The 27,889-nt window shown below is 42.1% G+C and overlaps 1 protein-coding gene across 2 annotated transcripts in view; it reads right to left on the reverse strand.

Annotated features, from left to right (window-relative positions):
* The window catches only part of DPYSL4 (dihydropyrimidinase like 4), a 50,433-nt gene extending 32,996 nt beyond the window's left edge, over positions 1–17,437 (reverse strand). Inside the window, exons 1-3 of one of the 2 annotated variants that reach the window (XM_044420026.1) lie at positions 17,084–17,437; positions 5,826–5,914; positions 4,732–4,916 (exon numbers count right to left, since the gene is read on the reverse strand). In XM_044420026.1, the coding sequence (XP_044275961.1) occupies positions 4,732–4,916; positions 5,826–5,914; positions 17,084–17,437 (628 nt within the window). Of the gene's footprint in view, positions 1–4,731; positions 4,917–5,825; positions 5,915–14,474; positions 14,514–17,083 lie in introns of those variants that run through there. The other variant, XM_044420027.1, reaches the window with a different exon arrangement.
* Between the last annotated feature and the right edge of the window lie 10,452 nt (positions 17,438–27,889).

A 27,889-nucleotide genomic window follows, 5' to 3' on the forward strand; every position in this document is an offset into this window, starting at 1 on the left:
CTCCTCTTCTCCAGGCTGAAGAGGAGACTCAGAGGGGATATGTTGGCGACATACAGGTATGTGAGGGGATGTCACATGGAGATGGGTAGAGACCTGTTCTCCCCTGCAGAGGAAGGCAGGACACGCTCCAATGGAGCAAAGCTCAGGGAGCCAAGGTTCCATTTGGATGCCAGGAAGCACTTCCTGATAGTCAGGACCCTGAGGGTGTGGAATGGGCTTCCACGAGAGGTCACTGAGGCCCCATCGGTGCGGGTGTTCAAGGATAGGCTGGACATGCACATGGTGGGCATGTCGTGAGCGGAGCCAGCTGGTGCCAGAGGTCAGATTAGGTGGCCCGGGAGGCCCCTTCTGACTCACTCTGTTTCTATGTTTTTAACTAACACAGAAATGTCATCCATGTTTTATGGCTTTAATTTCAATTTCAGTCCCCCCCCGAAGAAAAATGATCTTCCAACATATGTCAGGCATAATAAGCCTCTGTAATAGGCACTTGAGAGTTCTGTCTTCTCTTTTGATGTTTCTGTAAGTCATGTCATGAGCACACTCACAAAATGGCTTCCCTGAGGGGTTGCCCACTCACAGAATGGCTGCTCTGGGAGGGTAGGTTGGCCAGTTACGAAACTGCAGCTAAACTGGCAAACTGTTGAGAATAAAATGATGGATCTAACTACAAGGCAGAGGTGGCCTCTAAGCTCCAAAACACAAAACCACTCTCCTGAATCCAAATAAAGATCGTGCTAGAGGGCAGTCCTTTACTTTACAACATGTCAGTCTTCCTCTTTTTTAAAACAACAAAAATCTTAAGGAAAAGATCCTCAAATAAAATGAGGACAGGCAGGGACTCTGATGGGTACCAAGACTGGTGTCTGCTGGCACACTGGCTGCCAAGGACACTAGGCAGGTGATCTTAGTAGTGAAGAATGTATGAAAAGAACTTATACATGCCTACTAATCATGGACTAATTCATGTAACCAAATGAGCACCTCTATGTTTTATTCCTTTATTTATATATATACTTGATGCATTTCTATATCATTCAATTAGCACAGTACTCTCAGAATAGTGTACAGAATATACTTAAAAATATACCAAATAGCAGTCAATAAAAAAGATTTAAAACAAACTCACCTGTCATAATATCCATGTGACAATAAAATTCAGCAGGCATGTAGTCAAACAAAGAACAAGATGATACATAATAAGAGCTTTTCCACATGGACCAAACACCAATAAAAAAATGAAATGAACAACAGTTAAAATGCGGAGAAAATAACCTGGCAAAGACTTATATATTGCAACAGAAAAAAAACCTCAAGCAAGGCTCAACACCAGTCCCTCAAAAAACATAGGAAGAAAACCAGGGCACAGCAAGAATGAACTTCAGTGTATCTACACCAATGCCCAGAGTATGGGAAACAAACACCTCAAACTTGAGCTCATAGTACATGAGGGCAATTACAATTTTAATAGGAATACATGAAAATAGAAAGGATGAAAAGGATTTGCACTATACATAAGAGTCAGATATATCTGGACAGAAATACAAGAAGAGGAAATTAGTAGCCTCATCAAAAGCATCTAACTTAATTTAAAGGAAACAAAAAATATGAAAAACATAGTTATTGGTGTCTGTTACTGACTGCTTAGTCAAAAGAGGACAAGGATACAACCTTCGAAAAGCAACTTGCCAGCATGTCCAAGAAGAATGATGCCATCATCATAGAGGACTTCAATTTCCCTGATATATGCTGGGAAACAAGTTCTGCCAAGCATGGCTCCTCCAAGAGATTCCTGGCATGTGTTGCCGACAACTTTTTCCAGTAGAAAATCAAAGAAGGTATGAGAGGATCAGCTATCCTCAGTTTAATACTAACAGGATGGCCTGGTGGACAAAATAACAACCAAGGGAACTCTGGGTGAAAGTGACCATGCAATACTTGAATTCTCAATTATAAAGGAGACAAAGGTTGACTGCAGCCAAACATGAACCCTGGACTTCAAGAAAGCCAACTTTAACTAACTCAAAACAATGATAAGCGAAGTACTATGGCAGCACACCCTTAAGGGGAAAGTTGTCCATGAGGGGAGGGAAATCATGAAAAAGAAGATTCTCCAGGCACAACTACAAACAATTCCATCAAGAATAAAGTGTAGAAGACAGCAGAGGAAGCCCACGTGGCTCCACAAAAAGTTAAGTGACAACCTGAAAGAAAAAAAACATGTACAGGAAATGGAAGCAGGGTCAGGCCATGAAGGAAGAATATAAACAACTAGCAAGGTGTTGCAGGAATAGCATCAGAAAGGCTAAAGCAGGAAACGAACTGAGAATAGCAGGGGATGCTAAGCACAACAAGAAAGCCTTCTTCAGATGCATCCAGAAAAAAAGACATGAGAAAGAGAAGGGTGTCCAGCTACTTAAAATGGATAGAAGAGTAATAACAGATGAAAAGGAAAAGGCAGAGGTGCTCAATTCCTACTTTGCCTCAGTCTTCTCCCACAAGGAAATCTGCAATCAAGAGGAAGTACAAGCTAAAAGTGAGACGTGACAGCCCAAGATTGACAGACAAATGGTCAGCAATACTTGGATGACATAAACAAGTTGAAATCTCCATCCCTGAATCATAAAAGAGGTAATGGAGCACTGGTTATTATATTTGATAAATATATCAAATTTATCAGAAGCACTGGTTATTATATTTGATAAATATATCAAATTTATCAGAAGCACTGGTTATTATATTTGATAAACCTAGGAAAACAGGAGAAGTGCCAGATGACTGGGGAAGAGGTAACGTACCTATGTTCAAAAAGGGAAAAAAGATGAACCTGGGAACTATAGACCACTTAGTCTGACGTCAATCCCTGAAAAATTCTGAAGCAAATTATTTAAAAAATCCTGCTGTGTCTTGAAGAAAATGCAGTGCTTAATAGAAGCCAGCATGGATTTACCAAAAATAAATTCTGTCAGACTAATTTAATCTCATGTTGTGATTGAGATTAACCTCCCAAATAGACAAAGGGAACACTGTGAACATCATCCACCTAGGTTTTAGCAAAGATTTTGACATAATGCCACCTGACATTCTGATAAGCAAATTAGCAAAAACTGGACTAGATAGAAAAACTCTTAGGTGGATCAAAAATTGGCTGCTGAATTGGACCCAAAGAGTCCAATTGGAACCATCAATGACACCTTCTCAAATGAGATGGAGGTAACTAGTGGGGTGCCACAGGGTTCAGTCCTGGGCCCAGTGCTCTTCAACATCTTAATTAATGATTTAGATGAGGAAGTACAAGGAAAGAGAGTCAGATTTGCAGATGATACAAAACTGGGTGGAATAGCAAGACAGAATGACAGACAGGGTGATCTTGATAAACTTGAACACTGGGCTGAAAGCAACACAATGAGATTCAATAAGGACAAGTGCCAAGTCCTCCACCTAGGAAAAGGAAACCAAATGCATCAATACAAGATGGAGAATACATCTCTCAACAGAACTGAAAAAGAAAAAAAAAAGATCGAGTAATTGTGGACAGTAGGCTAAACATGAACCAGCAAAGAGATGCAGCTGCCAAAGGGAGAAATGCTATTTTGGGATGCATTATCAGAAGTATTACTTCAAAAGCATGAGAAATTGTGGTTCCTCTATACTCCTCACTGGTCAGACCTCATCTGGAATACTGTGTGCAGCTCTGGGCACCAAGATTTAAGCAAGATGCAGAAAATTAGAAAGTGTCCAGCGGAGGGCATCAAAAATGAGTCTGGGTTTGGAAACACTGCTGTATGAGGAGAGACTGGGAGAACTGGGTATGTTCAGCCTTGAGAAGAGAAGATTAAGGGGGGACATGGTATCCCTCTATAAGTACCTCAAAGGCTTATAGAGGAAGGTCAAGATCTGTTCTCGCTGATGCCAGAGTGCATGACACGGAATAATCAATTCAAGTTGCGACAACCCAGATTCAGGCTGGACATCAGGAAATGCTTCCTTACTGTCAGAACAATAGGATACTGGAAGCAGCTGCCTAGAAAAGTGGTAGGCTTTCCCACATTAGAGACATTCAAAGAGAAACTGGACAGCCATCTGAGTGGGATGGTGTAATGTGGTGTCCTGCAACATCAGGGGGTTGGGCCTGATAGCCTTCATGGCCCCTTCCAACCCAACTATTCTATGATTCTATGAAAATTAAAATGTTTTGACCTGGCGCAAAACATATATGATGTTGGAATAGCTCCAAGAATAGCTCCAAGGGAGAGCATCCAGAGGAAGCAGTGCTGGTGGAGAAGAAAGCTTTTTTTTTGCTGCCTTCACCACCACAGAGAAGGCTTGATAGCGAGCTTTTACCCGTGTTCAATCGGGTTCAGCCCCAGTTTTCCTCCACTTGTGCTGTCTTCCCAGTTGCTTTATCACCTGCAGCTCTGCTGTATACCATGGCACCTTAAAGGTACCACAGTTATATCTGGTATGTAGTGATGTGGTTTTGTGGATGAGTCCATGCAACGGGTTCCACAAACGGAGTGTGTGATAAGACTATCACATGACCACTTGATTGTGTGCTGAACTCAGTCTGGATGTTCTCAGCCTGGATATGCACCATGAAAATTTGCCCAAGCTTTCCTAAGCTTAGTCTCAGCATTCTGATTTGCTGTGGAAAATTAAAAACTTTTACAACAAACATTCTTCTGTGTTAACAAAAGGATGCATGCAGTCCCTGCCAAGGAGAGTACGTACGTATCATGGTGGTTCCTCCAGCAAGAGCTGCTCTTGTGCCTTGATAAAAGTCATCTGCAGGGGTCATTCCCATCCAAGGCATATGCAGTCGAGTGTGGACATCTATTCCCCCTGGCATAACCAGCTGGCCATAAGCATCAATTATTTTTACACCTCCAGGAACAATAAGATTTTCCCCAATTTGCCTGGAAATGACATGAAGAAGGACATTTTGCAACTCTCTTTTTAGAAGGCTTACAGACATTCAGCATGCTGGTCTGGATCCTGTGTGTCTTCAGCAGTAATTCTAGATTGGTACAACAAACTCACACATTTCATTCCTTCTCTCTAGCTAGAGTGATTAATTACAAAGGACAAAATGAAAAAAGGGGAGTGCATTTTTGAGGGGATTGACTTATGCAATGAGCACCTATGACACTTGCTCTAGAATCTTCCATTTTGCACTTGCTCGGAGACACCTTCCTTTATACCACTTTCTAGGACTCAGACAAGGTATACATTTAACTTCAGGAGAATTGAAATGGTGGAGTGTTTGTGTGTTGACTATGAGCTTCCTGCAGAATGCAGAAAATGAACCAAGTGTCTTTTGAGAAGCAGACACTGGGTTCAAGTGGCAATATAAAGAGAAAAACAAAAACAAACAAATCTTGAATGGGATTCCATGACTGTGTTCAAACTGGATGTCACTTGAAGCAGGTATGGGGTGGGGGAAGATGATAGGCAAGCTTGCATGGGAGTCACACCATGTGTCCTTAACTGTGATGAGTACTTATGCCCCATGTGTCCTTTTCACATAGATAAGTATCTGTACTGAGATTTAGTTATTATTTATTTATTCAATTTATATGCCACCCCACTAGCCATAGTCTCTCTGGGTGGCTTACATCATGATAAAATCCATTAACAGTATAATAAACAATACAATACACAACACAACAACTCACAATTACAAAAGACCAATGCTTTTTATTCCTTTATGTTTGTCTTTGTTTCTTTTATTGAAGTGGGTCAAAACATGATAACTCAAATTGCATTGCACACAGAGGTTTGAAACACATGAAATTTCTACCACAAAATATTCTTAAGGGACTTACTTGATCAACCCATCCTCCACATAGATATCTGCATAAAATGACTGATCATCATTGACAATCTTTCCTCCTTTAATGAGTAGCCGGTCGCTCTAATAGGAAAAAAAAGCAACAAAAAGATTTCTAAGACATTATAAAAGCTGGAGGTCAGACTAGATGGCCCAGGAGACCCCTTGTGACTCACTCTTTTTCTATGTTTCTATATTCTATGTTTCTAAGAGACATGCAGATTTTTCATTCCAAGGCTACTTTTGGTCAATGTATAGATGCATGCTATATTATTATTAATCATAGTTCTCCATTGCCTGTATTCATAGCTCTCTGGGTGGTTAACAACATTAAGTCATACATCAAGATTTCAACCAGGCCTGACTCTGCTTAGCTTCCAAGATTAGGCAGGATCAGGTACTTCATGCAATATAGAAGCCACGTATCAGTGCTGGGGACTTGAGTCAAGTGTCTCGCTCACAAGTCCAACTCAAATTGCATCCCTGCCAAGGACCAAGTGAGTGACTTGGCTCAGGATCTCTCCACTTTTTATGACTGAGTCACAGTCTATGGGTTTGCTTGTTTTTTTTGTGACAAGTGGTTTACTGTGTCGCAGGATAAGCAGATGTGAAAACAGCAGAGAGAGTAGTAGGGAAGGAATTTCAAGGATTAGGGCAGGATTAGGAGGAGGGGTTTGCAACAGGGGAAAGACAAGGCTTTAACTCTTCTTTTTAGCACAAGAGAGGCAGTGGGAGGGAGGGAAAGGGGCTGGAGGTAGGGGGAGTGGGTTGCAATATAGGGGCAAGCCTTCAGCTCTTTCTGGTGCACTTTGCTCACCTTGGCAGAAAGCACAACAGCCCTTCTCCTGCCTGCTGCCTCTGCTCTGTTCCCATGCATTGCCTCAGGTCCAACTCCCTGCTGTTGCAGAACACCAAGTTACACCATCCCGCTCAGGTGGCTGCCAAGTTTCTTTTTGAATGTCTCCAGTGTGGGAGAGCCCATCACCCCTTTAGGCAGCTGGTTCCACTGTTGTATTGCTCTGACAGTGAGGAAGCATTTCCTGATGTCCAGCCTGAATCTGGGTTGTCACATCATGAATTGATTATTCCACACCCTATACTCTGGCAAGAGAAGATCTTGGCCTTCCTCTTTGAGACAGCCTTTGAGGTACTTATAGAGGGATGTCATGTCCTCCCTCAGTCTTCTCAAGGCTAAACATGCCCAGTTCTCTCAGTGTCTCCTGAGCAGTGTTTCCAAACCCTGGAACATTTGTGTTGCCCTCCTCTGGAAGCTTTCTAATTTTTCCGCATCTTGCTTAAATCTTGGTGCCCAGAACTGGACATCATATTCCAGATGAGGTCTGACTAGTGAGGAGTACAGAGGAACTACAACTTCTCATGGTTTGGAAGTAATACTTCTGTTAATGCATCCAAAAATAGCATTGCCCTTCTGGCAGCTGCATCACATTGTTGGTTCATGTTTAGCCTATTGTCCACCATTACTCCAAGATCTTTTTTTCTTTTCTTTTTGAGCCACATATTCCCCATCTTGTAGCAATGCATTTGGTTTCCTTTTCCTAGGTGGAGGACTTGGCACTTGTCCTTGTTGAATCGCATTCTGTTGCTTTCAGCCCAGCATTTAAGTTTATCAAGATCACCCTGTCTTCTAGGGTGTTTGCTGTTCCATCCAGTTTTGTATCATCTGCAAATCTGACTCTCTTTCCTTTCACTTCCTCAACTATATCATTAATGAAGATGTTGAGGAGCATTGGGCCCAGGACTGAACCCTGTCGCACCCCACTAGTTACCTCCGTCCAATTTGAGAAAGTGCCAAGGGAAGAACAAACAAAAACAACCTAAATAAATTGCTGTTGGTGGTGAGGTGCCTTCAAAAGTGGGTGTTTACTATATATCCTGCTAAGCCACTGCAAGTGCAGATAGGAACTTCAGGGGGAGTTACAACTTTCCCACCCCCACACTCATAGCCCACCACTGCTTCCCTTTTTTCTGTTAAAGTTGGCTCTTGACACTTGAGGAATGACTGGAGGCTCAACTAGAAAATATCTTGCAATGACTGGAGACTTGACTCAGACTTGAAAGTCAAGACTTGAGACTGGACTCAAGACTTGGAGTAAAAGACTTGAGCACATCACTGCTACATATACACGTTATAGAGAAATACCCAACACAAGGAGATTTCTAATCACAGTATGTTTAAGATACTCAAATTCAATTTAAAATGTACTGAGCAACCAAAATAATTTTTGCTTGTTTTTAAAAAACAGAGAGAAAACAATGAAACTCATATGGCAAAAGCAGGTCTGGGGCATTATCTGACTAATTATAACTGGGAGGATTATGGAGAACATGCATGCCAAACTTACTTCTATTCATTTCTATTGCAAAATATAAATCTGAATTGTTGTTGTTAGTCGCAAAGTTGTGTCCGACCCATCACGACCCCATGGACAACATTCCTCCAGGCCTTCCTGTCCTCCACCATCCCCCAGAGCCCATTTAAGCTCACACCAACTGCTTCAGTGACTCCATCTAGCCACCTCATCCTCTGCCGTCCCCTTCTTCTTTTGCCATCTATTGTTCCCAGCATTAGGCTCTTCTCCAGGGAGTCCTTCCTTCTCATTAGGTGGCCAAAGTATTTGAGTTTCATCTTCAGTATCTGGCCTTCTAAAGACAGGGTTGATCTCCTCTAAATCTGAATAGACAAATCTTTATTAAGATGGGTAAAATCTCACAAATTTCTGCTTTCAAAACTAGACATTGTAGGTTTCTGATGTTGCTTTTCCTGTGTTTCTTTCCCCACTCCACAGTGGGGTAAGTCTATTAAGAGGGATCCAAAGATATTACAAGGAATTAGATCTATAATTTGTTGAAAGGTGACTACTTTTGAGCTCACCTCTGTTAGTAATTGCAAGGAATCTGTGAACTCCTATGGCGATGCTAAGGAAGCAGAAACAGACTTGTCAATTACTGCAGAAGTCACCTAGCTAAGAAGAGGGAGAAAATAAAGGCATATTTCTAGCCTATACATTTAATTTCCTCCCCCACCCTGGGTACCCCAGATTCCTGTCTTCATTCTATTTCTTTGACGAGCTATGGTGTATCAGTTCCCCAAAGGCAATGGGATGCACCTCTCTGAAGCCTGCATCTTCACAGCCAGCAAAATCTTTGATGATGTGCTGCTCTTTTTCTGGTTGAACTGAAACAATCAAATAAATCATTTTTGTAAGGCAGGAGTTCAGAACCTCAGGCTGAAAGTTAAATCTAGCCTGCCAGGTGACCTAAATCAGCCCTCCTAAAAAGGCCATGCTCTTAACCAGACCCCCCACTCCCTTTTCGGCATCCAGCTTTTGTTTGGTTGATTGTACACCCCCCTGCCCTTCTCCCACCCATGTTACAAGATTGAAATGCCTCTCCTAAGGAGTTATTATGGCAGGAAGAGTTTTAAAGTAAAATATGCTCTTTTTTGTTATTTTGACTCTGCTGCATTTGCTACATTTGCCCACCTACCACTGGAATACACCTTCCCAGAAAAAACTTCCCTTGAACTGAAAAGGAAGCTATAACCATCAAAAGACATTAGGCAATCAATCAAGCCACATCCTCAAGGAGAACAGAATATTATTGGTTGAGATACTTCTAGGATTTCTATCACACCCTTATTTTTTAATATTTTTATTTGCATAGTTCAATAAGCAACTTGTGACTGGAACAGAATTTTTAATAACGTAAATAATCTTGTGGATCATGGGCAAAACTGGATTCCCTGTTGCACAGAGTTATTGCAGGCCTATGCAAACTGTAACTGTACCAAGAAGGAAAGTCTGAAAGAGGTGTTGACATCTGGGTCTTCCTTTCTTCCACAAAGTTCAGGAAGGGGAATTGGGGTATGCAGAAATTCTCTTTCTAAGTCCCAGTGAGGCCCCTAGAGGTTTAGTTTTATTAACGGAAATGTGTCCTACTTTCACAAATGTTCCAAATCTTTGGATGGGATGACCCAGTTACAGGTTTTGTACAATCCATTCTCTGTTCTGTGAACTATCATGTGCTTTTCATTCTTTCATCCACTTGTTGTTGGAATCAAATTAAAAAACAATAACAAAACAGAATTTCATACTGCTAATTCACACTTGCATTAAGGTAAGTTAGCACAATTCTTATGTGAAAGTGAAAAACCAATCTGTATGTTTGATTCAGAGACATCTGAATTCATATAAATCCATTGCAGATTTCTCATACAACCTGAAAAACAACATTGTTGTTCTTACCAGTGTTGAACTGAACAATGCATAGTAGCTTTAAAATCTGCATTTGGAAACCACAATGTGATTATTTCATCAGGGTAGGCTTCCCTAACCCAATGACCTCCAGATAGTTTGGGTTTCAACTCCCATCACCTCCTGTCACCAAGAATGCTGGCAGTTGTACTCCAAGGTAGCTGAAGGCTGGAGGAGGCTTCATCCAGTATCAGGATTAAAAGGTTTGCTGACCTCCTGAATTGATCACCACACCCTGGAGGACTCCTGAGTGAGCACTTATGTAAACAACTCTGTCTGGATAGCAGTCCTTCTCCATAGCAACCATGTGATTCCAGAAGCAGTAAGCTGGCTTTTATTTTGTGCCTTTTCAGTCCATGCTTCAAGGTTTTGTTCACTCTGGCCCACTCACTGCCAAATAATGAAGGCTTTTAAAGAGTCCTCACATGTCAGTCAGTGAGAGAATAAGCCATTTTCTCAAAGCTCGTCTCTAAAGAAATCCTTTGTATACATTGTGCTTGCTTTTGCGGGAAAAATGCACTAGTACTGAATGAGAGTGGATACAACAAAATCCATCCAAACCATTGCACACAGAGTCACACTCCCTTGCCAAGTGGCTGCATCACTACCACCCACCAAGTCACAAAAATTTGGCAGTGCAGGAGGGGCAATAAGATAAATAGCCTGCTCTTAAAATCTAGAAGTGTAATTTGCTGCTGAAATTCAGCAGGGGAGGGGAGGGGCCTGGGGAGGAAATTGGCTATATGACCAATTGGGTCAAAATGGGCCTCTGCCACCACACTTTTGCTCTGAAAAACAGACTACTTTTTCTTGACAATGAACTGCAGAATTCTGGACGTGAATTTAGTGGTGCACCATCAAATCTGGTGTTCCATGTGGATAAGTGCAAGGTCTTGCACTTGGGTCATAGGAATAGGTGTCATAGGTACAGGTTAGGTGACAAGTGGTTGGAGAGCAGCACTTGTGAAAGGGACCTCGGGGTACTGGTTGACTGCAGCCTTAACATGAGTCAGCAGTGTGATGCAGTGGTCAAGAGGGCGAATGCCACCCTTGGTTGCATAGCCAGAAGTGTGGCTTCTAGATCAAGAGAGGTATTACTACCACTCTACACGACTCTGGTGCGCCCGCAATTGGAGCATTGTGTTCAGTTTTGGGCCCCTCATTACAGAAAGGATATAGCCAGGTTGGAGTCAGCGCAGCGTAGGGCCACAAGATTGGTGGTCGGTTTGCAGGGGATGGGGTATGAGGCGAAACTGAGGGAACTGGATCTCTTCAGCCTGGAGGAGACTCAGAGGGGATATGTTGGCGACATACAGGTATGTGAGGGGATGTCACATGGAGATGGGTAGAGACCTGTTCTCCCCTGCAGAGGAAGGCAGGACATGCTCCAACGGAGCAAAGCTCAGGGAACCACGGTTCCATTTGGATGCCAGGAAGCACTTCCTGACAGTCAGGACCCTGAAGGTGTGGAATGGGCTTCCACAAGAGGTCGTTGAGGCCCCATCGGTGCGGGTGTTCAAGGATAGGCTGGACGTGCACATGGTGGGCATGTCGTGAGCAGAGCCGGCTGGTGCCAGAGGTCAGACTAGATAGCCTGGGAGACCCCTTCTGACTCGCTCTGTTTCTGTTTTTCTATTTTTCTAAATTATGATGGGAACAGTGTAGAACCACTGAAAAGTCCAGGGGTGATCACATGCAGCCACAGGCTGCCCACACATAATCTAACATGACTGGATAAGAATTTGCAATGGGATGGATGACAAGGAAAGATTTCCCTACCTCTTCCACTGAAACATCTGAGAGTTTACAGGTCAGACTGTTAGAATAATTGTTTATGAGCCAAGTTAAGTGTTATGCTGATGCATACTCGAAATCCAGTCATATAGAACTCATGTGGCATTAGAGGTTCATCCACTATAATGGCCATCTTCCAAAAAGCTACTTAGGGGTCACACTAGGGACTTGCATTAGAACAGTGAAATATTTGGACTCCTTGTCAGTTTGAAAACACTTTACCATGCAGCACTGGGACAACTGTTTGAGAACTAGGGTTACTGAACAAGTTTCACAGTTCCTTAGATTCCGATGAGTGCACTGCATTTGTGGGGCTTGATCAATTAGATCTACATGTTCATTTAATTCACAAAGAAAAGTTATTGTGGGTTAGATTCAGCCTTAATGGGACCTAAATTAGACATGGCTAACTCAGGTCCAATTTATGTCAGTGGGTCTATTCTAGGTATGAATATGGATCCAATCTAGGGGAAAATGTGTTTATACATAAGCACCTGCCTCCCTTTGAAATGGCTGGACTGAGAAGTAACATATAAAGTCAAACATATGTCATACAATGTTACTAACAGCACAAACAGTACACACAGAAGTACTAAGAGCAGAGGGGCTTACTGCAACATGAGTGTGAACAGGATTGCATAGATTTATTTTTGCACATCAGTAATGTCAAAATAATTGTGAAATGTGATGGTTTTTTATAAGTTGAAATACGCATGGCTGCATGCTGACATAGACTGTGTCCAACTGATGTGAACAACTTTAGTTACCTGCTTGACGATTTTCTGTGTGCTACACTTCTCACTCATGGGGAATTTGAAGAAGAAACTATGGGACATACTAAGCATGAATGACAGAAAGAGGCCGCTGCACTACATTGATTTTTTCCCCTAAATATTCTAGAATTAAGCTGAATCCACTGCAATTCTTACAAGTGTGATCCTGGCCTGAGTTCAGTGGGCCTTAATCCCAAGTGTGTCTACAATTGTAGCCCATAAGTCATGTTGAAAAACATGGTTGATGCAGACATCTGGTGAGTTATCCGAATTTGCACTCTGTAGGTTTCAATTGTAGGGATTCCCTTTGAACAGCAGAGCCTTGGTTACAGGTAATATGGGTGATCTGACTTTGAACAATGAAGAGGTGAACAGAGGCTTGTTGTCACCCTCTTTACAAAGAGCCTGAGGATAAAATGCTGATTAACCCCTTCTGAGTTCAAGCTTGGTTATCCTCAACAAAAGAATGCATTTAATCACCAGAGAGCCTTCAGCAGCAAAAACAAAAGCCCTCTCACTCAGAATACCTTTCCATTCTTCCTCCAGTGTTTCTTTCCATGTTTCTTTCCATGTTTCTATGTCAAGACTGAATTATACAGCCCCTGTTCACTTTAGACGTGCCAGGCAAGGTGCACTTTGTACAACCATATCTATTGTGCGTACATCTCAATAGCCTGCACTGATTGTCTTTCGTGTGGCTGATAGTGAGAAATATTCTCAGTGCCATTGCAAGCTAAAATTAAACTCTCTGCTCTTTAAAAAATCAAATCAAACCTCAGAATTTCTAATAGAGGTGGGAGATGTAGATTTGCTTATATAAGATAAACAGGATTTCCTCTTCTCTTATTCAACATTGTTTATCCATGGCCTGCACACATGCCCAGTGTTTTCCTGAAGTCGAACAATATAACATTCTGTAGAAATTCTACAATAGAAAATATCTATATTTTTAAGGGTGATAGGGAATCATAAACAAACCTGTTCAAGTATCTGTGCAGGAAAATTCTTGAAAAAGAAATGAGTGGGAGGAGAGGGTTAGAACCAGATAAAGAGGGGAATAAGAGTAGTCACTTCAAAAGAAACAAAGGTATGTTGTTCTAGGGAAAGTTATTGTTTTAGATTCGCTTTGGAAGTTGATTTGGGTTGCAAAGCAGTTCGTGGCTTCCCCAGCAACTTTCCTGCTGTGCTTACAGAAGGTGAAAGGCTTTCCAGATAAACAAGAGTTACGGTAATCCGGGTTGCTCTACGAAGGCATGCCCAGGAGCAGGCAGCTATTTCTGGTGGGGGGACTGCCCGGCTAGGGGGAGACATGGGCTTGACTCCGCAAGACGAAACACTTAGAGGTCTCCTGGTAGCGCGGCCGTCGTGCGCCAGATGAAGAAAGGAGAAGGAAGGAAGGAATTCCCGCCCCACCGCCTGCAGCCAGTCCCCGGCCGTGGCTGGCGGAAGCACACAAGCATCTCTCAACGGCGGAATCACTCCGTCTGCCCTTGTCTGCAGCCTCCGCTTCCCCTACTCTCCCAGCCCACCAGGACTGAACAGCTCCATCCATCCTTTATACAGCGCGCCGAAACCACGGTGTCCCCGCCGTTGTCTGGGCACAAAGCATCCCTGGATTCACCTCGGTGCAAAGACTCATCATCTGACCCAGCCCGGCTGGGCCAGAACTCCCCTCTCGCTCCGGTTCTCTGCTTACCCCCAGCCACTTGGGCTACCCAGAAAGCCATAGGAGTCCAGCTCGGCTTTTTGGAACCCAGAAGCAGCGTCGTGGCATGTCTCCCGCCTGCGCCTAGGACGACTCACCGTTATCCGAGGAATGTTCTTCTTGCCTTGGTACGACATCTTCTCCCAGGCCTGTCCTACCGGGGTAAGCTGCGTGGGAACAGCGGGGCGGCAGAAGAAAGGTGTCCTTTCTGGATCAGGCAGCGGCTGTGCAGGGCTCCCGGCGGGGAAGCAGCAGCTGGCCCTTGCGAAGGACTCTGCGCCGTGTGCCGCGGCGAGTGCGTGCGCGCCTCCCGCGCTGGTGGATTGTTCTGCCGCGGAGGGAGGGACGGACGGACGGAGGGAGAGGAAGAAAGCGAGAGAACGGCTCGGTGGCTCCCCCTGCCCTGCCAGCCCGCAGCTGCCACGCCGAGCAGCTGCCTGATTAGCATTCCACCTCCGTGCTGCAACCAGCAGCAGACAGGGCCCCAGACAGGCAGACGGCTCCCCAGAGCCGGGCGGGCCTCGACGGCAAGCCACTCCCCTGCCCAACAAAAGCCTGCGCCTTCCCTGGCGTGCCAACAAAGGACATGTGGCCGCCGCGGCCTCACCAAGTGCCGCCGGCGTGGCTGCTTCTGGTTCAGACACAAGACCGGAAACCGAGGGGGTCTTTTGTGCTTGCTTTCGGGGAATGCACTCCGCCGGATCTCAAGGTTCTCTCCTCCTCTCTCCATTTTGGGTCCAAATCTCAATATTGCTCTTGGACTAACACATGAAGTAGATCTTCTTGGAAGTGAAACTTTTTTTTCTGAATAAGAGACTTCCCGGTAGGTTGGACCCCAGAAGCACAAGAGACAAGTAACGATGAAGGGATATATTCGATGACACGAACGACACCCGATCAGGTGCACGTTTGTTTTCCCAGGTGCACGTTTGTTTTCCAAGTGGAAGGCCCACTTTATTTAATGAGGCTTTGCTTCCCTCCAAGTCAGTGCAGCTTATGAGTCCATCTGCATTATTGTCCAGTAAAATTCATGGTGGGGGACGGCAAGGAGGAGGGGCAGCTCAGTACAGCCCATCTCAGGCTCTCCCTTCAAATAAACCTGGAGATTTGCCTAGGATCTAATCACGAGGTCCTCGTCACCTGGATCAACACCTTAGGCATCCCTTCCCGAGGTAGCATATCACAGAAAGTGTGTAATTGTTAATAGTGGTGCATCTCTACTGCACCGTATAGGGATGGTATGAATTTAAATGGCTAAACCAGATAAGGATGCAGTAGGTAGATTCTATTTACAGTTCGAGCCATTTTATTTTTATTTTTTATTCATTACATTTCTATTCTGACTGCTAGATGGGTCTTCCATATTCAGCCTGGATAGAAATGGTTCAGTCTGGTTTAGCATGGCTGAGAGTACCAGAAAGTAGGACTAAACAAAAGGGAAGGTCAGTTGCCTGTCTCCATACCCTGCTTGTGGGCTTCTTGAAAATGTCTGAGTGACCTTTTTGAAAGACACAATACTGGCCTATTGCCTAGATGGAATATAGGTGCAATCCACCTGTTCATGCATATGAAGTTTTGCTGTGCTTTAATGAATTTAACTGTTTACATACACCATCCCCGCAAACCAAACAAGACTGTGTGTCTAGACACACACTTGCAAACTTTGGAAAACACTTCATGCATCTGGTAAAATGGACTTTTATGCAGCAAAGTTTTTCTTACAGCAAGGACACAGACAGAAAAATGGCCTACTATTCCCAGCATAATAAGTAATAAGTTTGCCCTTAAACTGTCTAAGTCTTTAAGGTACATAAGACACATTGCTGTTTTTCCTGCCAACAGACTTAGATAAAATAAATAAATAAAGCTGTAGATTATAAGCAAAAAGAAGAATAGTGAAATAAGGATATAGGCAGACCATGGATCCTTGGTGTCCCATGGTGTTTCTAATTTGCTTTGCAAAACAACATGACTATTGACACCCACTCTGCCTGTGAGATGTGCATGGTGGCTTCAGTATTCCATCAAAAGAGACAAGGTTGGGCAAAGGATTAATAGAAAATTTGCATGCCAATCCCGCCATTCCAATGGACAATAGTAGACCAGAATTTTTAAAAAGCCACTTGGTTTCCATTTATGGGACTGTTTTAGATTCTCTGAAATCAGTTGATTTTCAGAGTGAGAGAAGAAGACAGGGCCATCTTACTTTCAATTTTAGTTGATGCAGCTGGCTCATGATTATCTCCTGTAACCTCAGTAGCCTGGCAGGCCGCCTCCCCCCACCTGGTACACTCCAGATGCTTTGAATTACAATTCCCAAGATTCCTGGATACTTGGCCATGCTGGTGGAGGCTGAGGGGAACTGAAACCCTAAATGTTGGAAGGGCACCAGGTGGAGGAAAGCAATACCAAGGCTTTGCTATGTCGTCAGAGGTGCTGCCCCCGCACTATCCAGCACCAAAGTGACTGCACTCCTGGCTTACAGAAGACCTAGATGTGAAATGCTTCTCTTGCCCTGTCATAAGACTGGCCCTTCCCTTTCAGATTTGCTTTAAAAATTCAAATATTATTAAATGCAACATTGAAACTGGTGAGGCGGGGGGACAGAGGAAGCATAGCTGGGTGAAAGCATAGTGAAACACTGAACTTTTGCCTCACGGCTTTCTTCTTCCAATGACCATCCCTAGCATCTTCCCAGCCCCGTTACCTGATTAAAGCCATTGGGCAATCTCACTGCTCCTTCCTCTGAAGGTGGACAAGGCGGCAGTGGCCACGCTGCTATGAGGACAGGGGTACTTCTGCTCCCGCTGCTGCCTTCGCCCTGCCCATCAGATCCGCTGGAAAGCTGGCTGAGATCTCCCTGTCTCAGCTTTTGGCTCCCTCGCTTCCCACCGCAGAGAGATTCAAAGTCCAGCGTCTTGTTTTCAAAGGCGTCCTCCACGTTGCAAAACATGCCTCCGTACTTCTGCCGGGGCTTGGGGCTGCCAGTGCCGAGCGCAGCAAAGTAAGTGGGAAGTTCCTCCTCCTTTTTCTCAGACTGCCGCTCCCTCGGATCGGCCATGGCTGCCAGCAGAGAATTGCTCGAGATCGGAGCTGCCTGCAGAGGATCACTCGGGACCGGAAAGAGCGGAGTGAAGCGTTGCCCTCAGGGAGCGCTGGAGAAGTAGCACTGGGTGGGGAAGGGAGTGTCTCAGTGAGGCAGAAGCTCACGCCGACTTCACTTGTGTCGTATGTAACCACCTCGGCAGCCCCGCGATGCGTTAGGTAGAACGCTATTGGCCTCTGCCATGAGGCTGGCGGGGAGCTGTCCAGGGCCTGTGGTGCTGAAGCGGCCGTGAAGGAAGCTTTCATTTGGAGGACGTCTCCGCGAGTGGCCACCTGCAGGAGAATGTCTACGCTCTCACTTCAAGTGCCTTGCTTGGTGGAGACGAGGCAGAGGCTGGATTTTACTTCATTGCTGGAGCTGTGGTGGTCCCAGAGAAGAATAAAAACAAAAGAATCTAGTGACTGATTTTAATGAACTGATTATTCCCTTTACCAGAGTAATAATAAAAAGGTATACTATTTTATTAGGGGTTATCCAAAGGGGAGTTGTGACAAAAGTGAAGCACTTTTTCCTAAACATGCTGAATCTGTTGGTTATTTGCATACCATTCAGTTGACAAACCTTTATCAAGTACAGACTAAATTTCAGGATTAATCTATGAAAACTCTCTTATGAAACTGGTGCTTTGTGTTACCTGCAGTTTTCAGTTTCCCCATATTGTCCTAGTATGGTGAAAATAAAAATAACAAATAAAAATGATTTTATTGTCAACACAGTTTTAATATGATGTCTAGTACATAATTTGATTATATCATTTGGATCATGGAAAAATGTAATGAATTATCTCTGGTTTTTTAATTCAAGTTAATTGATTCTTCTTGCTAATCAAACTTTAGGGCAATATTATATAAATTTAGGTCCCTATATAAAATATCTAGATTTAGAATTTCATGTTGAATAAAGTAATAACAGTCCAATGTAAGGTTTTCTGTTGCAGCTGCTGGTAGCCTTAGGACTCAAACTGCCTCCAGTTTTACATAATTTCTTTCCCTGTTGTTTCAGCAGATAAAGGATTATCACTCTAGTAAAGTGTTTTCAGAATTAGGTCATCATACTGTAATGCAAGCAGAAAGCCTGAACCAATGTTTTTGGCTTTCAAACAAGCAGGAATAGGAGAAATGCCATTCATTCATTATCTGAGTCACTCCTTTCAATTAAGTCCTGTAAGTTCTCAGGAATCCACTTATCAGGAAGTTTCCTATGTGCAAGTAATTGCTATATTTGTTTTTAATAAAACATTAATTATTAAAACAATAAAAACGCATCACTATAATAAATTGCTAAACACATCACATCATTACCTGGATAAGCATTGCCTTGCAATGGTGACCAGTGCTCTGGTAACTTCCCAACTGTATGTTTGTGACACACTCTACATGGGGCTGCCCTTGAAGATGATCTGGATACTTCAGCTGGTTCAGAATAGAGCGCCCAGGAGATTAACAAGAACCAGCATGTACTTGCATATAACATTGGTCCTCTATCACTTACACTGGCTGCCAATTGAAGTTTGGGCCCAATTTAAGGTGCTGGTGATGACCTATAAAGGCCTAAATGGCTTGGATCCTGGATAACTGAAGGAGTGCCTTCTTCACTCTATGCCCTCCCATCTCTTGATGGGTGGAGGTCTGAGGTGGAGGAGCCCTCCTTGAAAAAGATTAGGAGGGTAATTACCCAGAGGAGGGCACCCTGACTGTGGAATATGCTCCCCAGAGAGGTTCACCTGGTGCCAATGCTTTTTTCTTTTCAGAGCCAGGAGAAAACCTTTTTATTATGCTGTTATTTTAATGTTTAATTGGGTTTAATTGTGATTTTATTGTGAATTGCTGGATGCTGTGCCATTTTTATGAGGGGGGACATTATATCCCTCTATAAGTACCTCAAAGGCTGTCACAAAGTGGAAGTTCAAGATCTCTTCTTGCTAATACCAGAGTGTATGACACAGAATAATCAATTCAAGTTGTGACAACCCAGATTCAGGCTGATCATCAGGGAAAGCTTCCTCACTGTCAGAGCAATACGACAGTGGAAGCAGGTGCCTAGAGAGGTGGTGGGCTCTTCCATTCTAGAGACTTTCAAAAAGAAGCTTGACAGCCGCCTGAGAGGGATGGTGTAACTTGGTGTCTTGCAACAGCAGGGGTTAGACTCAATGGCTTTCATGGCCCCTTCCAACTCTAGTATTCTATGATTTTGTGGCAGTGGAACCATTTGCCAAGAGAAGCCATGAACTCTCCTACACAAGAGACATTCAAGGCAAAGGTGGACAGTCATCTGAGTGGGACGGTTGACTTGGCATCCTGCACCCCTTTTGCCCCTACTATTCTATGAATCTATGAAGATCAAATTTCCTTTCCTCCACTGACTGGCATGCTCCAAATAGAACTCTGCTGAGGAAGTGCCCTGTTGGCGAATGCTAACACTACACCATGCTCAAATTTTTGTTTGTTTTTTACAGTCATTATTTTTCAGTTTACCCCATTGTTAGTACAGAAACAGTAATAGGATGGCTTCAAAACATCTTTGAGCTGCATGGAAAGAAATACACTGAAACGTTCTTACGTTTAAAAGACTTTTTTAATTAAATGTTTACAATAATTTATGTACTTTACAAATGAATAGAAAGTCTCTGATATATAGCATATGAATCACAATACAAAAATACGTGTAAAATTTTGTACATAAGCCTATTTTAGGCTCATCAATTATCTTTTTAGCACAGAACGAAACAAGTATTTAGGATATGGTGGTGGTGATGGTGGTATATGTGTTTGTGCATGTGATTACATTAGAATGTAGGGCATTTATTTGCCATTAAATAAAAGTATTGTATATATGTTTAGTTTTTACAGGCATTTATAATACATGTCCAAATGAACTGTACACTTAATATGAGGATGTACTATACATATTTACAACATGATTTCCTGAGTCTAAACTAAATCCATTATTGTTCAGAAACACACTCTGCACTGTAAGGGGTTTGTGGTGTTTATAGAGATACAAGCAAATTTGGTACCAATCCACCAAAAACAACTTTCAGATGCATTGTTTTTCTTGAAGACAACAGGGTTTTTATGTTAACAAGCTGTGTAAGGCACTCAAGGATATAATGAAGGCTACAGATATTAAGCGAGCTGAATACTTTTACACAATAGCCACAGTCCTTCAACAGCTTGAATCACATGCATAAGCCTAAAGTATACAACACAATCACTGACAAATTAAGAAACAGCTTAAGTGGATTTTAGTTTAGACGCAATGATTTTTTTAAAAAGTTTTTTTTTTTTAAAAAACCTAGAATATATATTTGTCTGTAACTGACAAAACCAAGCTATATGCCAGATAGTTCTGAGCATGATATATGCTTATCATTAAGGCTTTCCTGAAACTGGTGTTACAATTCAGTGTAGTTACAAATATTTACTTTCCATACTTTTATATCGGCTACTCTCCTATATTACTCATTAAACTAGAATATCATTGCAAGGTGGTCCATACATGGACCCAGGATGTACATATGATGAAATGTGGGAGCAAACTTTGGGTCTGCCTATCTTCCTGCACCACACATAGAACTTTTAATGTAAACTAGAACTTTCATGTATAAAGTTCTATCCAAATAGGTTCCATTCATGTAGGTATTCTCCCATCACTGAAAGGCAATAATTTCCTTTGTTAGTTTCCCAGATTCTGGATATGCATTGTCAATGAAGTAAAGCCAATGCCTAAAATGTGCAACTGACATAGAATTGTTGGTATCAATGCTTGCACTAATGCAGCATCACAAAGCAAGATAGGATGGTAGTACAGGATGTTACTACATGATAAGCAAGTACTGACTCGAATATTTAGAACTGGCATCTGAGGCTGGGCTGTAAATCTTATGCACACTCACATCAGAGCAAACCCTTTGGACAGTGGGCCTCACCTCAGGTAAACAAACACAGGACGGTGCCTTAAAAATACCCTAAATAAAACGCTATGCTTGTCTGAACAAAAACAAATCAAAACACAAATGAAAGGGCCCTGTAATTCCTGACATAGCTGGCTAAGACATGTTGGAAGTTGTAGAACTTTTTTCTGTCTAAAAACACATGGGGTGCACTCTTAATGTAAAGTGTGTTCCTTCTGAATAGCACCTTCAAAGAGATTACTTCCCCATTAACTTCAAAGAAGCAGGCACAGCTGCACACACATACAAGGGTCCTATGATGCAGTCAGAGCTCTAGATTGGGGAAATGTATAACATCAAGTGATAGTTCCCCTTCCAATGGCTATCAGGAGATATATGAACAAATTCAAGCAAAGAAACTACAGATCAGTTTTTATTATTTTATCTCACAAGAAATACAATAGACTTCTATAAAGGTTAGAAAATTACAATGGAAAAATGATTTTTTTTCTCCTTGCTAATGTACTGTCAAAAGAATAGTGAACATAAGCCATAATACTAAGCACAGTTCCTTATGCCCTGACAAAATCCATGGGATCTGTTTCACCTAATGGACACATTCTTAATCATGAATGTAAGAGCAGTTTCCAGGATAGTGTGAGCAGCTGGGATGAGGAAAGAGGGGGTACCTAAATGAGTATGTGGAAGTGCTTCCAGTGTACTTATTTATTTCTTTGGATTATAACCATTTACTGAAGTCCCAAACTCAATGAGAATATGTGCATTTGTGATGTTTGTGATTATTAGGGAACCAATGCTGGGAAAGGCAAATAAGTACTGTTGCACTGTTCTATGTAAGGCTGTTTTATGAAAATTGTTTACATACGTTTCTTTAGCCACTCCACTGATGACCCTTAGGTGTGCAGACCATTACTCTTTGGAGAAGAGAAGAGAAGAGAAGAGAAGAGAAGAGAAGAGAAGAGAAGAGGAGGCCCCCGATATGTATTTTTCTTTCCCCGTATTTAATATTGGGATTTGTGCTTCAAGTTCTATACATTTTAATTTAGTAAGGGCCACCTTTTTTTGGCATGTATGCTATAAGTCAAGTCAAGGAAGAGCAAATGTCATTATGTAATGCATACTACAGGAGATACATCTGCCATATTGGCATAATGTCATGCTTTTAGAATTTAATGTCAATCAATCAATCAATCATAGAATAGTAGAGTTGGAAGGGGCCATGAAGGCCATCGGGTCCAACCCGCTAATGTTGCAGGACACCAGTTTACACAATCCCATTCAGATAGCTGACCAGTTTCTTTTTGAATGCCTCTAGTGTAGAAGAGCCCACCACCTCTCTAGACAGCCGTTTCCACTGTCGTATTGCTCTGACAGTGAGGAAGCTTTTCCTAATGTCCAGCCTGAATCTGGGTTGCCGCAACTTGAATTGATTATTCTGTGTCCTACAGATGGGACAGATGTTCATGGATTTAGAATCAAGTTCTACAAAATTAATGGTGTTGATTTCTTTTGCACAATGTGTGTAGATGTGTGTGACAATATCTGACCTTTCAGAGTAATTTGCTTTCTCTTATTAAAGGAGATCATTTCAGTGTTACTGTGTAGTGCAGTATAGATCCTAGAATTATCTAGAATTATGTGTCATTGTCAACAATGTAAGCAAAGCACTAACTATCATGAAGTAAGATAGCCTGCCCTACTTTTTAAATAGAATCAATGACATAAACCCTATGTTTCTCTCTCTCACACACTCTTTTTCTCCCTGTGTGTGTGAATACAATGTAAGGCAACTGTCCAAGTGACACAAATCTCAGATATATTAATTGAGCCATTCTTATGTCTGTTTCCATGTAAACTTTAGCATCTTTATATACACCATCACTTATTTACATGTGTCTCTATCCTGTACAAATAAATATGTTTTTTTTTAAAAGGGTGTTAATGGGCAATTACCATGAAATGGGCACAGAAACAGAAATCTGCATGCACAACCATGGCTGAAAAGAACAAGGATTGCAGCAAGCTTTCAAATACACTTGTCCTTACATTCTCAAATTCTGTCCAGTGCATCATCTATTACCATGCATATCCAGGCCAATAGCAGCATCTGAATCCCTAAGCACACCTTTACAGTGAGGCATTTACTTTAAGGCAAATAAATATATGCCTGCATAGTACATTCAGTCAAACTTTAATCACATTTGCCACCATAGTATTTGCCACTGTTCTGAGAAAATAAGACATCCCCCATTCATTTGAATGCAAGGCAAACTCATTTATGGAAGTACACACAGAGATACTTTGACTTCGAAGTAAATCAAAAACCCACTGTGCATTGGGAAGCTTCTTCTTGGGAGCTTGGGAGCTTCTTCTTCAAGGAACAGCTGGATCAGGATACCTGGTAATCCAGCATGTGTGTGTGTGTGTGTGTGTGTGTGTACACAGAGAGAGAGGGAGAGTATGTGTGCATCACAGGCAGTGTACATACACTTGTCCAGAAGAAATTAAAAATTGTTTGACAGGAGAAATGTGGAGAGGTCTTGCTGAGAGGAAAACTCAAAAAAACCTTCGATTGTAAGGAAACAAGCATGCATGTAGACTTAAGGGTAGCAGAAAATGTGTACATTATCATGGAGCTTTGGGCACAATCCAGTGAAATGCACACATCTTTAAATCCCATTGATTTCAGTGGGAGTGTAAGGTAAGTATTTAACAGTGCAATCCTCCTTCACTGAGTTCAAAGGGATCATTTCCAAGGAACTGAAATTGCAACCTTAAATTTTAATTGGAAATACATGATAAGATTTTAGTTCTTCATGCACTTACCAGAGAATTAATCCCACTGGGTAAGCACATTTGCAGCATAAAACAAGTGATGTACACAATGAAACTTACATGTTAGTAAATGTGCTCAGGAGTGTAGATTAAGTATCACTTCTTGAGTAAACATGCTGAGGCTCATGCTGCAGAAATGCTTAATTGGTTCATGCCATATTTAGGAAGAAGAAAGTATGATACTTTTGATGAGTATGAAAACACAGGCTTCCTTTATGTTTGTTTCTAATACGATCATTCTTTTCAAATCTGCATGGGTTGGTTGGAATTCTTCTGTTTGATTACCACTTTCTGTACAATGACAGTCACAGCTGCAGATCCAAAATATGTTCCAATGATTAGACAGTGATGCCAATAGGTCATTTGGATGAGCAATGTATTCTTCCCTGTTGTGTCTCTTTTCTTCCTTTCCAATATTTCAAAATTTACCTTGAAGGTTCCTAATTCAATAGAAAGCATATAGAGTAGAAATCCTAATTTCTGGAGCAGTTTTAAAAATCAAAATACTGATGCTAAATTCGTTTACATTACTACAGATTTCAGAAATTCTGAGCTACTTAAATTTGAAGCTTTGGAGCAGAATCAAGCTTTTTGTTTTGCTGTTTGTTTCTGAACTCCAACAAGAAAAAGTACCATGTGACTTTGTAACTAATTGGTTGGCTTTGTTTCCTGGGACCATGACTATTGTATCAGATATATCTCATTGAGTTAGAACTTGCAGCATCCACTTCCTGCAATGAACCTGCAAGAAAAGCACAAAAATAACAGTAAGTATGAAATTTTTCAGAAGCTTATTTATTTATTATTTTTTTATTAAAAGATTTCTAACCTGGCCACTACTGACATCTCAGGATGGCTTACAATGAAGACAAATAATTAAACAAAATAATTTAGACATTCAATTGCTGTGACCCACCAAACTAAACCTATCCATTCATGGAGACCTGTCACATTTGCTTTTGGTTGCTTGCCAGAAAACAAACAGGAAGATGTACAATGGCTACCTATCCTCTTTTACAGAAGATAGCCCTGTATATGAAAGGCTTCCAGAAGACTGCCTCCTATTTGAAGTTCTGGTGCTACCAATTCCACTTTAAAGAACATTAAGAACTGTTTCCCCTCAACAGCCATCCCCCAAAGAGCAGACTGGACAGACAAGCATGCAGCTAATCCACTTCCAGTTTTCCATGCTATGGTGAGACGTACTGCACTTCTATCTACATTGGAATAGTATTTTCTAAATTTGCACCTGTATGTATAAATTAGTATATGCAAATGTTATGCAGACCATCCCCATTTTGAGTGATTAATAAGGAAATTGGCAAGCCAGTTGCACTGGTCTTAATGAGATACAAATTGTGCAGATCTGCCTACCTTGAAGTTATTCATAGAGTAAACCAGTCACAAAGTTTTAGGTATAAAACTGAGCAACTGAAACATCTTGAAAACATGACTTGTGATTAAGATTTCAAACACTATGACATCATAAGTGAAGGTGGGCAATTGCTACTACCTATAGCAGTGCAATGTGAGAAGCCATATTTGCTGATTACCAAATTGGTTAACACAAATCGTGTACAGCTAATAAAATGCCTTTATGTTACAACATAACCAAGTTTCTGGATAAAGGGAATGCATAGAATGATGTAGTTTCATGTCAGGAAGACACTGGACACATTTTTCAATGTAGAAAAATGGCAGTTAACTTTAACTTGTAAGGCACACTGGTGTGTGTGTGTGTGTGTGTGTGTGTGTGTGTGTGTGAGAGAGAGAGAGAGAGAGAGAGAGAGAGAGAGAGAGAAGGCCCAAAAGTGATGTCAGCTGTGGGATGGATACTAAATGATGTTTTAAGTTAGCTGAAGGCACTCTTACATAAAGGGTACCCAGTTTCCACAGAAGGGGTACTACAGCAGTATTCCACACTGTTCCTATGAGCCTCCAACCCTCAGAAATTGCTCTGGGGATGGTACAGGAGGGGTTAACAGAATGGAGGAGGCTGAAAATCTCTGCTCCACAAGGGCAATTCCACTCAAGGATCTTAGGATCTGTCCCATTGTGTATTTGTACCATCAATACCTAATAAGCATACACACATAACTTAACCAAATCAAGGAAGTTGGTACAAAATCGCCAGGGCAATCCTCATTTTCAGTTTGGTTAATTAGCCCAATAATCATGCTACATGGATCACTGCCTGGCTGTGGCAAAGGGGCTTGTCTAACTCAATGAAGCTATGAGCTATGCAATGCAGGGCCATCCAAAACAGTCAGGTCATAGCAGAGAGTTCTGACAAAAGGTGATCCACTGGAGAAGGAAATGACAACCCACTCCAGTATCCTTGCCATGAAAACCCCATGGACAGAATCATAAAGATAAAAGATATGGCACTGGAAGATGAGCCCCTCAGGTCGGAAGGTGTCCAGTGTGCTACTGGGGAAGAGCAGAGGGCTAGTACTAACAGCTCCAGAAAGAGCGAAGCGACAGAGTCAAAGCCAAAAGGACACTCAGGTGTGGATGTATCTGGTGGTGAAAGGAAAGTCTGATGCTGAAAAGAACAATACTGCACAGGAACCTGGAATGTAAGATCTATGAATCAAGGCAAGCTGGATGTGGTCAATCATTAAATGATAAGAAAGAACATCGACATCTTAGGAATCAGCGAACTCAAATGGAAAGGAATGGGTGAATTTAATTCAGATGACCATCATATATACTACTGCGGGCAAGAATCCCTCAGAAGAATGGAGTAGCCTTCACATTCAATAAAAAAGTAGGAAAGCAGTACTGGGATACAATCTCCAAAATGACAGAATGATCTCAGTTTGAATCCAAGGCAAACTATTCAACATCACAGTAGTCCAAGTCTATGCCCCAACCACTGATGCCAAAGAGGCTGAAGTTGACCAGTTCTATGAAGACCTACAACACCTGCTAGAACTCACACCAAAAAATGATGTCTTTTTCATCATGGGGGATTGGAATGCTAAAGTAGGAAGCCAAAAGAAAACCAGACTAACAGGCAAGTTTGGCCTTGGAGTACAAAATGAAGCAGGGCAAAGGCTGGCAGGATTTTGTCAGGAGAACACATTGGTCATAGCAAACACTCTTTTCCAACAACCCTAGAGACAACTCTACACATGGGCATCACCAGATGGTCAACACAGAAATCAGATTGACTATGTGCTCTGCAGCAAAAGATGAAGAAGCTCTATACAGTTAGTAAAAACAAGTCCATGAGCTGATTGTAGCTCAGATCATGAGCTTCTTGTAGGGAAAGTAGGGAAAAGCACTAGGCCACTCAGGTATGACCTAAATCATATTCCTTATGAATATACAGTGAAGGTGACAAATAGATTTAATGAATTAGATCTGATAGACAGAGTGCCTGAAGAACTATGGAGGGAGGTTTGCAACAGTGTACAAGAGGTAGCAACTAAAACCACCCCAAAGAAAAAGAAATGCAAGAAAGCAAAATGGCTGTCTGAGGAAGCTTTACAAAGCAAGGAGATCAAACCAGTCAGTTTTAGAGGATTTCAACCCTGAGTGCTCTTTAGAAGACCAGATACTGAAGCTGAAACTCAAATTCTTTGGCTACCTAATGAGAAGGAAGGACTCCCTGGAGAAGACCCTAATGCTGGGAACAATTGAGGGCAAAAGGA

This window comes from Varanus komodoensis, unplaced genomic scaffold (genome assembly GCF_004798865.1).
Source record: "Varanus komodoensis strain SLA01 unplaced genomic scaffold, ASM479886v1 scaffold11, whole genome shotgun sequence".
Classification (NCBI taxonomy): Eukaryota; Metazoa; Chordata; class Lepidosauria; order Squamata; family Varanidae; genus Varanus; species Varanus komodoensis.